Genomic DNA, 12,875 nt, shown 5'->3' on the forward strand with positions numbered 1-12,875 from the left:
TTGTATGGAGGAACCTTGACATTTTTTCACCAGATCCACTCCAGCAGTAACGGAAGAGAGCAGACAAGGCTGATATTTCAAGGTCACCAGGGTAACGATGACCTTCCCTAGAACCCTGCAGCCAAGAGCCCTGGCACTGCTGCTTTCCTCACTTTTCACTTCTCTCACTTGTTCTTTATATTCCTGGGAGCACCCAGCTTTGAGTATGGAGCAGGATAAGGAAAGTGAGAAGTCTCGGAGAGGCAACTTTGATTTGACTACTCTTATCCTCTAATTCACCTTAGTTCAAACTAGCTAGCTTTTAAGCCCCTATCTGACTCCAAGGCTCTAACTCTGCCAATGGAACACAGCTCCCACCTCCACAGTTTTGCCTACCTGAAGTAATGTCTCAATTCTCAGTAGTCTTTCAAACTTGTCCCCACCATTTAAGGTTTTATTCAAGGCACTCCCTAAATAAAATGTGAATACTATTAATTAAAAAACAACTACTATGCAATTCTTTCAAGGATATTCAGTTCACAAGATGTCCTACCATTGAAAGTCTTGTGTACTGCCTGGCTGGTGTGCTAATGTCAACCTGTCAACCGGAGGTCATAGTTCAATTCTGGATCAGGGTACATGCTTGGGTTGTGGGCTCAACCCCCAGTAGGAGGTGTGCAGGAGGTAGCCAATCAATGATTCTCTCATCACTGACGTTTCTCTCTCTCTCTCCCTTCCTCTCTGAAATATAAATATAAATATATATATATATATATTTTCTTTATACATATATAGAGAGTCTCAGGTACTTATGATCTCTATACTACTCATTTGAAAACTAATGTAAGTGGTAAAGTTATATTTCTATTCATGCATTTTAATTTATCCAGTTCACTATACACCCAGAGAAAGAATTCCTGAAAGAATTTATATGATCAATAAATATTTGTAGAATATAGGGTGTCCCCAAAATGTATACACACATTGAATAATTATAAAGGCTGTGTTTATTAAAATACATTTCATTTTTAAAATTGAGCTATCAGCTGTTAGAGTGTATATACATTTTTTTGGGGGGGAAACCCTGTACAATAATTCTTTTCATTCACTCACTAAATTGAAAACTTTGCAATGACTACAGCATTAAAAACAAAAAGAGTTTCCTTTGGAATTTTAAATAGTAAAAGTCCTCAAAATAAGACAGGTCATCTGCTTATCAAAGTCACTTATCCTTAGGAATTGTCAGAAAATGAGTACTTAGAGAGCTAGCAAGCGGCCAACTGCACCAAGATAATCAGGGAGGAGTAGCAAAAAGATTTTTGTCTTTATAGAAAATAAAGAAGCTGCAATATAATCATATATAAGAAATAATCTTTAGGCTCTGAAAAGATTTTTTTTTCCCAAAGCTGACCTGCAAATGCTGTGGCCTATTCTATTTATGGTCTCTGAAAAGCATTTACCTTACACCATTATATCTAACACTTCCTGAGTTTTCTTAATAGGAGAAGCTCTGTTACTGACACTACTTCTTATTTTCAAATTCAAAGCATCATCCACTTCATAGCCAGTGACCTGGGTTTACATAGATCAGGTATTACTATCATTAATAACATTATTTTATTAGCATTCTAACCATACGAAACTATTAATGGTGAAGAGTGTTTCTCACTTTAACATAGGGCTATCCCACTTGCAGGATACATGCCAACTCTAAAGAAAAGTTAGTCATGTGGGTTTCAGAAGATGAAAGCTTAAGATCATCAAACATTGAGAGTGTTTGATGCTGGAGGAGGGAGTGGCATTATATAGGACTTAGCCAAAACATGTGATAGTCACTGGAAGGTTAGCTGAAGGAAAATTGTGTTGCTCAATTGCACAGCGCAAACAGGCCTTGTGAGGACTAGAGGAAGAATGCTACCTGCTGTGTTGTACTGCCTGCTGTGGAGTTTCCAGACCTCCGAAGGCCAATTCCCTCGAGCCTGTGTGTCCTCCAAGAACCTGATAGAGAAGGAATGCTGCCCACCATGGAGCGGTGATGGGAGTCCCTGTGGCCAGCTGTCCGGCAGGGGATCCTGCCAGGACGTTGTTCTGTCCAGTGCACCCCATGGGCCTCAATTCCCCTTCACAGGGGTGGATGACCGGGAGTCTTGGCCCTCTGTCTTCTATAACAGGACCTGCCAGTGCTCTGGCAACTTCATGGGATTCAACTGTGGAAATTGCAAGTTTGGCTTTTGGGGACCAAATTGTACAAAGAAACGACTCTTGGTGAGAAGGAACATCTTTGATTTGAGTGTTCCAGAGAAGAACAAATTTCTTGCCTACCTCAATTTAGCAAAGCGTACTACCAGCTCAGACTATGTCATCCCCATAGGCACCCATCGCCAAATGAATAATGGGTCAACACCCATGTTTAATGACATCAGCATTTATAACCTCTTTGTCTGGATGCACTACTATGTGTCCATGGACACACTGCTTGGGGGGTCTGAGATCTGGAAAGACATTGATTTTGCTCATGAAGCGCCGGGTTTCCTGCCTTGGCACAGATTCTTCTTATTGCTGTGGGAACAAGACATCCAGAAGATAACAGGGGATGAGAACTTCACCATTCCATACTGGGATTGGAGAGATGCTGAAAACTGTGACATCTGCACAGATGAATTAATGGGAGGGCGCAACCCAGCAAACCCTAACCTTCTCAGCCCAGCGTCCTTCTTCTCCTCTTGGCAGGTAAGGTGTGCTGGACATACAGTATCAGAGCATAAAGGAGACTTAGTAATCACTTCTTCAGGCAGGGCTGTGTAAGCCTCCCTCCTCACCTCTTCTGCCAAGAATAGAGAAGGTGTCCCATTAAGAACTCTCAACATACCTGGTATTTTTCCTTTAGTGCACACTTCACAATTGTAGTTACATAGATATCTGAGCTTATTCGTCTGATATCTTCTACCAGGTTCCTAAGGTCTAATAAATAGAGTATTTGATTCATCCCCCAGCATCTAGGATGGTGACTGGCAAATGGTAAGGGCTTATTAAATATTTGTTGAAAGAATGGATGAATGAATGTTTAGATGATTAAATAAATGGTCTACATCAGTGTTTCTGAAATTTTCTTCATAACAAAATCCATATGGAGCACATATTAAAGTACAAATCCCTGGCCTTATCACAAACCCTTTGATTAGAATCTTTAGTGGAGGGTCCTAGGGAAGTATTATCATTTGCTAAATGTCTGGGGATTAATAGGCAGGAAAATTGGGGGAATATTCTTTAGATTAAGTCTTCTTTTTAAAAAACATACAAGAACCCTAAGGCTCAAGTAGGTAAATAATAAAAACAGCTGTTTTGGCTGGTGTACTCAGTGGTTAGAGCGCCAGCCCACACACCAAAGGGTCTCGGGTTCGATTTTCAGTTAAGGGCACTTTCCTGGGTTGCAGGTTCAATCTCCAGCCCCGGTCGGGGTGAGTGCGGGAGGCAACCAATGGATTTGTCTCTCTCACATCGATGGGCGCCCCCTTCGCCCCCTGCCTTCTTCCCTCCCACTCTCTCTAAAAATCAATGGAAAAAATATCACTGGGTGAGAATTAACAAACAAGCAAACAAAAAACACAAAAAATAGCTAATCTTTATTGAGCATTTAGCATGTGTGAAACCCTGTTGGGTTTTGTACATTAACTGATTTAATAGTTTTACTAACTTTTCCCATCTTAAAGATTAGAAACTTAAGGTATAAAAAGATATTAGGTAACTTGTGCAAGATCACAGAGCTAGTTAGTAGCAGAGACAAGATTTATTCTCAGGTAGCTTGGCGTCATGGCTAGTCTATATTATTTTCAAGGATATCACTGCTATGGTGTCTTTAGCCGAAGGATCCAGCTCATTCTGTCTGACTTTTTTCAATCGGCTGCAGAAGAAATTAGCTCCCCGCTCTCTAAAGTGTGCACACTTAGAGGTACACGATAAGGGATTGCTATTTTGAAATTTAATTTCTAGTTCTCCTCTTCTAAATTTTTCACTCTGAATTAGGGACCAAAGGTAACCAAATAAATATGCTTTTTAATTATTTATCATTTTAAACCACAAGGTAGAAGGAATGCTTTTTTGCTTGTACTCCAAACATTTCTATTATAGCTGTTTTGTCTAGCAGTGCTTTATGGAACTAAGTCCACTATTTAAACAAGATGCGAAGAATCTTATATTTGCATTTTGCACTCTGCAGTTTCCAAATGTGGATGGCTTCCCATCTGTCCCCGAACCGCCAACCCCTGCAACACAGACTAAGTTCACACACTTTCCAAATGGAACCTATTGAAGTTCATTGAAAAATGGTCGCTGTATAATATCTGTGGTCACTAATGTCAGCTATTTATCAAGATTAATGAGTGCATTTGTGTAGGAAAGTCTGGAAAAAGAGGTCCTTGCAAAAAGAAATCTATTTCAATAAGCCTTCAGACCTCTTGCCTTAACCTATAAAGTACAGAACTCTCATCTAGCTCTCACAACCTCTGTTTCTGCTTAAAATATTGCTAAGGTTGGATGTGGGGTTTTCAGTGAGTTATAATGCTTTCCTTAACTATACAGCTTCACTTGACCCAGAAAGTCAGGAGGATTATCTAAATTACAAAAAAAAAAGTTATAATATCTAATAGATGGATATTAACTGGTATTTAATTACATGAGATGCATGCTCCTTAGTAATACCAGAATTATATTTGTAATTATTTTCAAATCATTTATTAATTATCGAGTGGAAAATTGTTCCTGTTTTTGCTTTTATGATTGCAGCCAATTTTATTTCTACATAAAAATAAGGTCTAATAAGGTCTAATAAGTAAGTGTTGGACTAGATCGTTATAACATTAGGTTCAATGTAGTTCTATGTTTAACCCGCTATGTAGTAACTGCTGTTAAAAAATGAAATAGGGTGTAGGGTGGACAAAGGCCATTGATTAAAACTAAGCAAATGGTAGTTTAAATAAGGAAGGTGAAGTGAACGAACATTTGCATTCACCTACTGTGAGTGGTGTCACTGTGTGAAGTGACAGTGAAAACCAATTCTAGTTGTTTGTTTCCATTTATTCACACAACCTCTCGTGTTATAGTCCTTTTAAAATTAAGATCATTTTAAAAAATATTTTAATTGATTTTAGAGAGAGAAAGGGAGAGAGATAGAGAGATAGAAACATCAATGAGAGAGAGACATGGGTTGTCAGCTGGCTGCCTCCTGCACACCCCCTACTGGGAATTGAGCCCAAAGCCTGGGCATGTGTCCTCACTGGGAATGAAACTGTGGCCTCCAGGTTCATGGGCCGATGCGCAACCACTGAGCTAAACGGGGCAAGATCAGTTATTTATATTGATTAATTCGGTAATTCTCAGCATTGAAATCATGTAGGGAGCTTCAAAAACCAAAACAAGTCCTAGCTGGTCTAGCTCACTGGATAGAGCATTGGCCTTCTGACTCAGGGTCCTGGGTTCAATCACAGTTAAGGGCACATGCTTGGGTTGCAGGCTCAATTCCTAGTAGGGGGCAGGCAAGAAGCAGTCAATCAATGATTCCCTCTCATCATTGATGTTTCTAACCCTCTCCCCTTTCCCTTCCTCTCTGAAATCAATAAAAATACATTAAAATATTTAAAAACAAAAACAAAAACAAAAAAAACCTAAAAGCAATTGCATGGGCTCCACGCATCGAATTTCTAACAGAAAATCATATTCAGTTGGTCCACTGCGAAGTTTAGGCACCTGCATTTTAAAGCCTTCTCATGTGGTTTTAATGTGCAGCCAGCACTGAGAATCACTGATTTAATTAACATGAGATTGTTCTGATATTTCTTCCACTTCATAAACTCAGCTTCTGTAATAAACACACCACAGGGGTCAATGCTTTTGCCTGAATTGAACACTCAAATCAAGAACTGGACTATTTTGTGTGAGATAAAATCACAAAGCCTTCATATGAATTAAGACCTTCCAAATCTGCTAGCTTGACAGTTCCTTTGATACAGAGCCTCCATTTCCCCTCCCCCCCGCCCCCCACCCTTTCCTTTCAGTATGTTTAACTGAAAGCAAGGGGGGGAAATAGAGGTTTTAGAGATTCATAACATTTGTGAACTCTGAGACTAAAAGACCGGTCAATAGTATCTAGTATAGTGCCCACGTTTATATAGGAAGGTAGGCCCCAAATGGCAGGATGATTTGCCCAAGGTCACCCAGGTGAGGACTAAAACCCAGTGCCTCTGATTCCAGTGCGATTCCAAGTCTACCATGTTGTTCCCGGTTAGACTCAAATTATATTCCAAATAAGCCACTAATAAATGGATGTAGAATTTGGGTTGTAGTCATCCTGACTCCCTTAAAAATCAATTGTACAGACAATTGGGGCAGATACACTAATGTAGTCCTTTCATTCATACTGTAATGAAAATATTCCACATCCTTATCCAAGTAGAATGAACTCTAACCCCTTTGTGCTAGCATTGTTACATTTTGTACATTTGGTCCATTACTTATTTAGTCCAGATCTATGGCACAGCATCTATAACTCTGCAGGGCATGTCATTATTTTTAAACCTATATTTGTCTACCAGGTTGTCTGCTGCTCCAAAGTAGAGGCCATCTCTCATCTATTTTTATATCCACAAAGCCTAGGACAATGCTCTCTATACATGGAATGGGCTTTATAAATGTATTTGAATGGAACAAAATTAAAACTCACAGAAATGTTAACTCCAATGCTAACAAACATTAAAAATGAAACCGCGTGGATGGAATTCGTTAGAACCTTACTTACACTATTCTTTATAGCATTAGATACTCATGGCTAAGGATACAATAGGCCATTATAAGCAGCAATTTACTTAAAATCTGGAAGAAGACATTTTGTATAGTTCTATCTCCCTGAGTTTCTATATGTGTGTGTGTGCGTGTGTGCATGAGAAAACTAAAGAGAGAGATCACACAATAAAGAAGACCAAGAGAGTTACAACATATCTGAGTGTTATTTAAAGCGATTAATAATATTTAATGGTAGGTATTTCTATGAAATGAAATCATATTTCAAAAATCAGGTACTTAATGTTAGTTTCCTTAGAAAGCTTTTATTCAGAATTCACATATTTTTTGTATGTTTGTTCATTTATCTGTTTGTTTAGTGCCCAAATCTTTTTAAGTAAAAGCATGCTTGTTATCAATTAAAACAGCCTATTATTTCCAGAGATGGAGGGGTTCTTAATAGTATTAAAGTACAAATACCTATGCTCAACACAATTAGACCCAGTGTTATGCAAGCAGCAGAAAAGCTAGCCATAAAAAAGAAAAGGTACATCAGGGGTAGCTGTCTTGATTGATTAAAATAAAGAGAAAAAAAACATTTCCTCAATGACAGACATGAGTGAAATGTGGCCAGGAAATTCACTCATCAGGTGAAAAGTACATCACATCACATGGAAGCAAACAGAGGGAAAAAAAAAAAAAAGTCACATTTTAGCAGACAGTCATGGGTTTTCTGTAACCATGGCAACAGCTCAATGAAATAACAGCTCTTTTTTTCTTTATGAAAAAGATTCTGTGGAATGTCATATGTCTTCTGTTTTTTTCCAGTTAAAACCTCTAATGCCACAAGAAGAATCTTTGCTCCTGAAAACTTTTAATAAATGACAGTTTATTGCTATTTCTTTACATTTAAGAAATCACTGGGTTCACCTTCTCCATTAATACATCTGTTTGTTCTGTTTCCCTTTTTCGTTTGACTTGAGACACTTATTTTTCCCCATCATATTTTATAAATCACTTGTGTTAAAATAGAAAAAGAACCCTGGCTGGTTTTGCTCAGTGGAGAGGGCGTCGACCTGTGGACTGAAGGGTCCCGGGTTCAATTCCGGGCAAGGACACATGCCTGGGTTGCAGGCTTAGTTCCCAATCGGGGGCATGCAGGAGGCAGGCGATCAATGATTCTCTCTCACCACTGATATTTCTATCTCTTTCTCTCCCTCTCCTTTCTTCTCTGAAATCAATAAAAATATATTTAAAAAAAATAGAAAAAGAACCATTTTTTGTCCGAAGTTCGCTGCCATTACCAGATGATATTAAACAATTTATTTAGAATCTTTGACCTTTGATTTTTTTAACAACCAAAAAAACCTAGGTTACAATTATCATATACGCTTGTTTTCTGTGTTAATGGAAAAACTAAAAGCAATAGAAAACAGAATAAGATAGTGGAAAGGGTATATAATCTTTTGGTCATATAAACATGAGTTTCAGTAGACCAGTGGTCGGCAAACTCATTAATCAACAGAGCCAAATATCAACACTACAACGACTGAAATTTCTTTTGAGAGCCAAATTTTTTAAACTTAAACTATTTAGGTAGGTACATTGTTATTAACTTAATCAGGGTACTCCTAAGGCTTAGGAAGAGCCACACTCAAGGGGCCAAAGAGCCGCATGTGGCTCGCGAGCCGCAGTTTGCCGACCACAGCAGACTATTTTAACTTACCTAATTACAAGATCCCAAAGAAATTATTTATTCTGAGACCTTTTCCTTTAAAATTAAAATAATATACATAAAGCATTATTATGATGAGATTTAATGAAATCTGTTAGTGCAAAATGACTAGCTTAGTATATGAGATATTCTTTGAGTTCCATGTGTAGAAATTACTATTACAATATATCTTTATATATTAATTTTAGTTACTATAATAATGAATATTCAACCAGTATTATAGAGCCAGAGTTAAAAACAATTTGGTAGCCTTCCGAATGATCTTATATTCAATAATAATTATAAGAGCTATTATTATTAAATACTATATACCTAGCACTATATACTAAGTGCTTTACACATATTAGATTAGTTGGTCCTTCATAAAAAGTTGTTACAATCCCCATTTACAAATGAAAAAAATTGATATGCAGAGAGCTTAAGTATTTTGCCCAAGGTCATGTAGCTAATAAAGAGTCAATACTGGGAACCAAGTCTTTCTTATTGTGATCTATGTGATCCTAACATTAGTGCTAACACTCTCCTCCCCTGCCTCTCCTCTGTATCAAATATAAAGACAATGATTTTGGATTAAGTTTTCAAATTATTTCTGGAACATCCCTCTCGCAATCCAGGACTGCTTGCTCCTAACCGCTCGCCTGCCTGCCTGCCTGCCTGCCTGATCACCCCTAACCACCTCTGCCTGCTGGCCTGATCGCCCCTAACTGCGTCCCCCTGCCAGCCTGATCTCCCACTAATTGCCCTTCCCTCCCGGCCTGATCGCCCCCTAACTGCTCCCCACTGCCAGCCTGATTGCCCCTAACTGCCTCTGCCTTGGCCCCTGACACCATGGCTTTGTCCCGAAGATGTCCAGTCTAATTAGCATATTACCCTTTTATTAGTATACATAGTGGGCATGTAAGCCATGAAACTGGTTGTTATAGCCAGAGAAGATCAGAAAGAGAAAAAAAAAGAGGTTACACCTCTAAACTCTGGACCAGGCCAGTTTTTGTGGCATAAAACCAGTGAAGTCACATGACAGTTAATTAACAAATATTCCTCAAGTTAATTTTCTCATCAAATAAATATCTTACAACAATTATATGAAATAGTTAATATTATCCCCATTTGATAGGGAATTTAACATGTTTTCTTAAGTAGATAAAAGATTACAATTCTTTTCTAGATTTTAACTTTCATGGTTTACTCTGCAACCCTCCGAAAGCTGCTTTCTTCAACAATTTACTTTAAACTATTAATCTCCTGATGATTAGAAATCAAAATATGGTGACAAGGAACTTCAACGTCCCTACTTTCTCCTTTGACTTAGCGGCGGTGACAACCCCTTTAACATCAGGTGTTTTGTGCAGGTCATCTGTAGCCATCTGGAGGAGTACGACAGCCGCCAGGCCTTGTGCAATGGGACTGCAGAGGGACCACTACTGCGCAACCCTGGAAACCACGACAAAGGCAGGACCCAGAGGCTCCCCTCCTCAGCTGATGTGGAATTTTGCCTGAGTTTGAGCCAGTATGAATCAGGGCCCATGGATAAAACTGCCAACTTCAGCTTTAGAAATACACTGGAAGGTAACCGCCCTCTTTTTCACTCACCTAAAATTTGTTTTTTTCTGAATATATCTTTACAATCTTATCCAACACCCTAAGTGCAGAAGGGCTTGAGAACTTAGTATTTTCTGAGTTGAGTAAGGGCATGTGGCACATGTACGTCAGTGGCCAATAACCCTAGCAGAGTCTGGGCAGCGCACCATAATCCAACGCATCAATAACTCTTTAGCAATATGTATGACTATACCCACTGTGACAATAAACAGAGACAACGGCAGCCTGATAGCAAAGAAAGTCAGGTCTTTCCACTAAAAGAGTACTGGTGCCAAACAAAATAATACATTTACAGAACTTTTTGTATTTTGGGGATTATAGATATAGGACTGTAGATCTATAATACTTTTTTTTTTTAGTTTAAGTATTTTACCTAGTGTACATTATATTGGACACTAGGACCTTTGAGGCAAGTCCATTCCTTTAACTATTATAAGGATAAAACCCACATACAGGGATTAAGTTCCTATCCCATTATCCCTCAAGATTATTTGCTTCATCAGAGATTCCTTTTCATGGTCTCTTTTGGGTCCTACTTACTTCTCCTGCAGAGCTCTCCATCTTGCTTGCATCTTCCCTCCAGCACCTGTTCATTCTTCTCTGCTCAAGGCTGCCCAGTCACCTCAATTTTTATTATGGAAACAAACCTATAAACAAAACAAACAAACAAAAAACCAAGAATATTCATTCAAGGCCCAGATTTAGCTGAAGGGTTGGAAAGACATCAGGTACTGACGTGTGGCAAGAAAAACAACTCAGGATTTGCACTAGATGGTCCACCTCCTAAAACTCTGGCATGTAGACAAACATTGCTCTCTTTCCTTACCTCGCTATCCTTAACTTTTTGTCTTGTTTTGCTTTTGTCCTTTTGGTTCCTGTGTTACCCTTTAACTTCTGTTGCTGAACAATGTAGTGTAGGTTCCCTGTCTCTTTCATTTCCCTGGATCCTTCCAATCTATAACTCCAGGCCTTACGCTCCCCCAGAAGCAATTTCAACAAGGAGAATGACACCCTAAAGAGAAATCCTGGTGCCAGCTGTTAAAATAAGAAGTACGATTATTTTCCTAAAGTAATATGCATGACTATCACTTTCCAAGTAATCACTATGTACAAGGCACTGCGCTAAACATTTGCATAGCACTATCTCACTTAACCCTTCCAATCACCCTCTGAGGAGGATGGCATCATCATTTCCAGTTTAAGGAATTAAGAGAGATATTAAGTAATTTGGCTACTATCTCCCATGTGTTAGATGGCAGTGCTAATTCTGTTCTTAGATTTGTCAAGTGCCAAAATCCAAGAGTCCTATCCATTGTACTCTGACAACCCAGAGTGCACGAGTTTCTTGAAGATGGACAATATAAAGTTGGCCCTTCGATAATATATGCGAAGGCAACGCATGGTACCCAGAAGTCTCCGTCACTACAAGCTGAGACAAAGGCACACACAAAAACTGACAGTCACCATCTGGGAGGACTGGGTATCCCCGTGGACAGTGCAGGGCTTGACAGGACCACAAATGCTGACTTAATGACATTGCAAAGAGGGGCTCCACACTTAAAGAGACTGGAGAAAGCATGAACTTTGTTCCTAAGGCACATGGGCTGGTCACAAAAATACAGTAGGGGAGCCTCACTTCTCTGGGCCTCAAATCAAAAAAGAAAAGTGGCCTGAGCTGTGTCAACTTAGCCAGCGGCTTTCAAATGAGTTTCTAATGCACAGAGTTGAGTAGAGAACATGAAGTTTATTGCAAATAATTTGCTGTCACTAATAAACTGTTTGTGAATTCTTTTCTTCTTTTCCAATCATTTATTCTCACTCACACCTATCAAGTATGCTTTCTTGAGGAGAGAAAAGGCATATTATACCACATTATCTGGCACATGATATGTGTTCAATAAATATTGATAACTGAATACATACATAATATCTAAGGTACTTCAAATTGCACCTCACCTACTGCTTAGCTTAACTGTATCTGTTATATGAAACCAATGTACTGGTAGGAAAATGTTAGAAAACATTGATTTGATCTAACAAGGGCTTTTCCTCACCAGGGAAACATTTTTTACTCTTTCTTTAAACACTGATGCAGAAATAATGTTAAACTTACAGAAAAACTGCAACAGTAAAAACAGTACCAAAAAACTCACACATATACTCTACCCAGATTTCCGACTGTTCATATTTTATCTTGTTTGCTTTTCCTCCTGTCTCCAAATCTGAACCATTGGAAGTAAGTTACATAGAGCAGAATCCTTTACTCCTGGACATTCCAGTGTGTTTTTCCTTAGAACAGGAATATTCCCTTACATAACCACAGAACAGTTATCAACTTCAGCAAAGTCTCTATTGATAGAATGCTTTACTCCAATCTGATATTTATATTCCAGTTTTCTTCAATAGACCTAATACTAGCCTTTATAACATTTTTTCTTTCTTTGTAACAGGATCCTGTCTAGGGTTAAGCAGCATTTAGCTGTCATGCTCATTAGCCTTCTTTAATCTGAACTATTTCAACACCCTTTTATTTTTTATGAGATTGACATTTTGGCGAGTACAGTCCCTCCCCACATTTTAAAATATAATCTTCCTCAGTTTGAGTTTGTCTGATATGTCCTCATGATTGGATCCAAGTAATGTATTCTTAGCCATAATTCTACACAGCTGATCTGTGTCTGTCTCAGAGGGTGTCATATCTGAAGGCACATGCTGACCGTCTCTCTCACATTGGTGATCATCTGGTCCCAGATTTCACCTGTGAGTGCACCTTCAAGACGGTTCTTATGTC

The 12,875-nt window shown here is 38.7% G+C and overlaps 1 protein-coding gene across 1 annotated transcript in view; it reads left to right on the top strand.

Moving 5' to 3' along the window:
• Positions 1-1,756: 1,756 nt before the first annotated feature.
• Positions 1,757-12,875, top strand: part of TYR (tyrosinase) — a gene marked incomplete at its 3' end in the record, with an annotated part of 68,185 nt that continues 57,066 nt past the window's right edge. Inside the window, exons 1-2 of the mRNA XM_081100219.1 lie at positions 1,757-2,709; positions 9,835-10,051. Of these exons, the coding sequence (XP_080956345.1) occupies positions 1,891-2,709; positions 9,835-10,051 (1,036 nt within the window). The 5' untranslated portion in view covers positions 1,757-1,890. The remainder of the gene's footprint in view (positions 2,710-9,834; positions 10,052-12,875) is intronic.

This window comes from Myotis nattereri (genome assembly GCF_964212035.1).
Source record: "Myotis nattereri genome assembly, chromosome: 9".
NCBI classification, from domain to species: domain Eukaryota; kingdom Metazoa; phylum Chordata; class Mammalia; order Chiroptera; family Vespertilionidae; genus Myotis; species Myotis nattereri.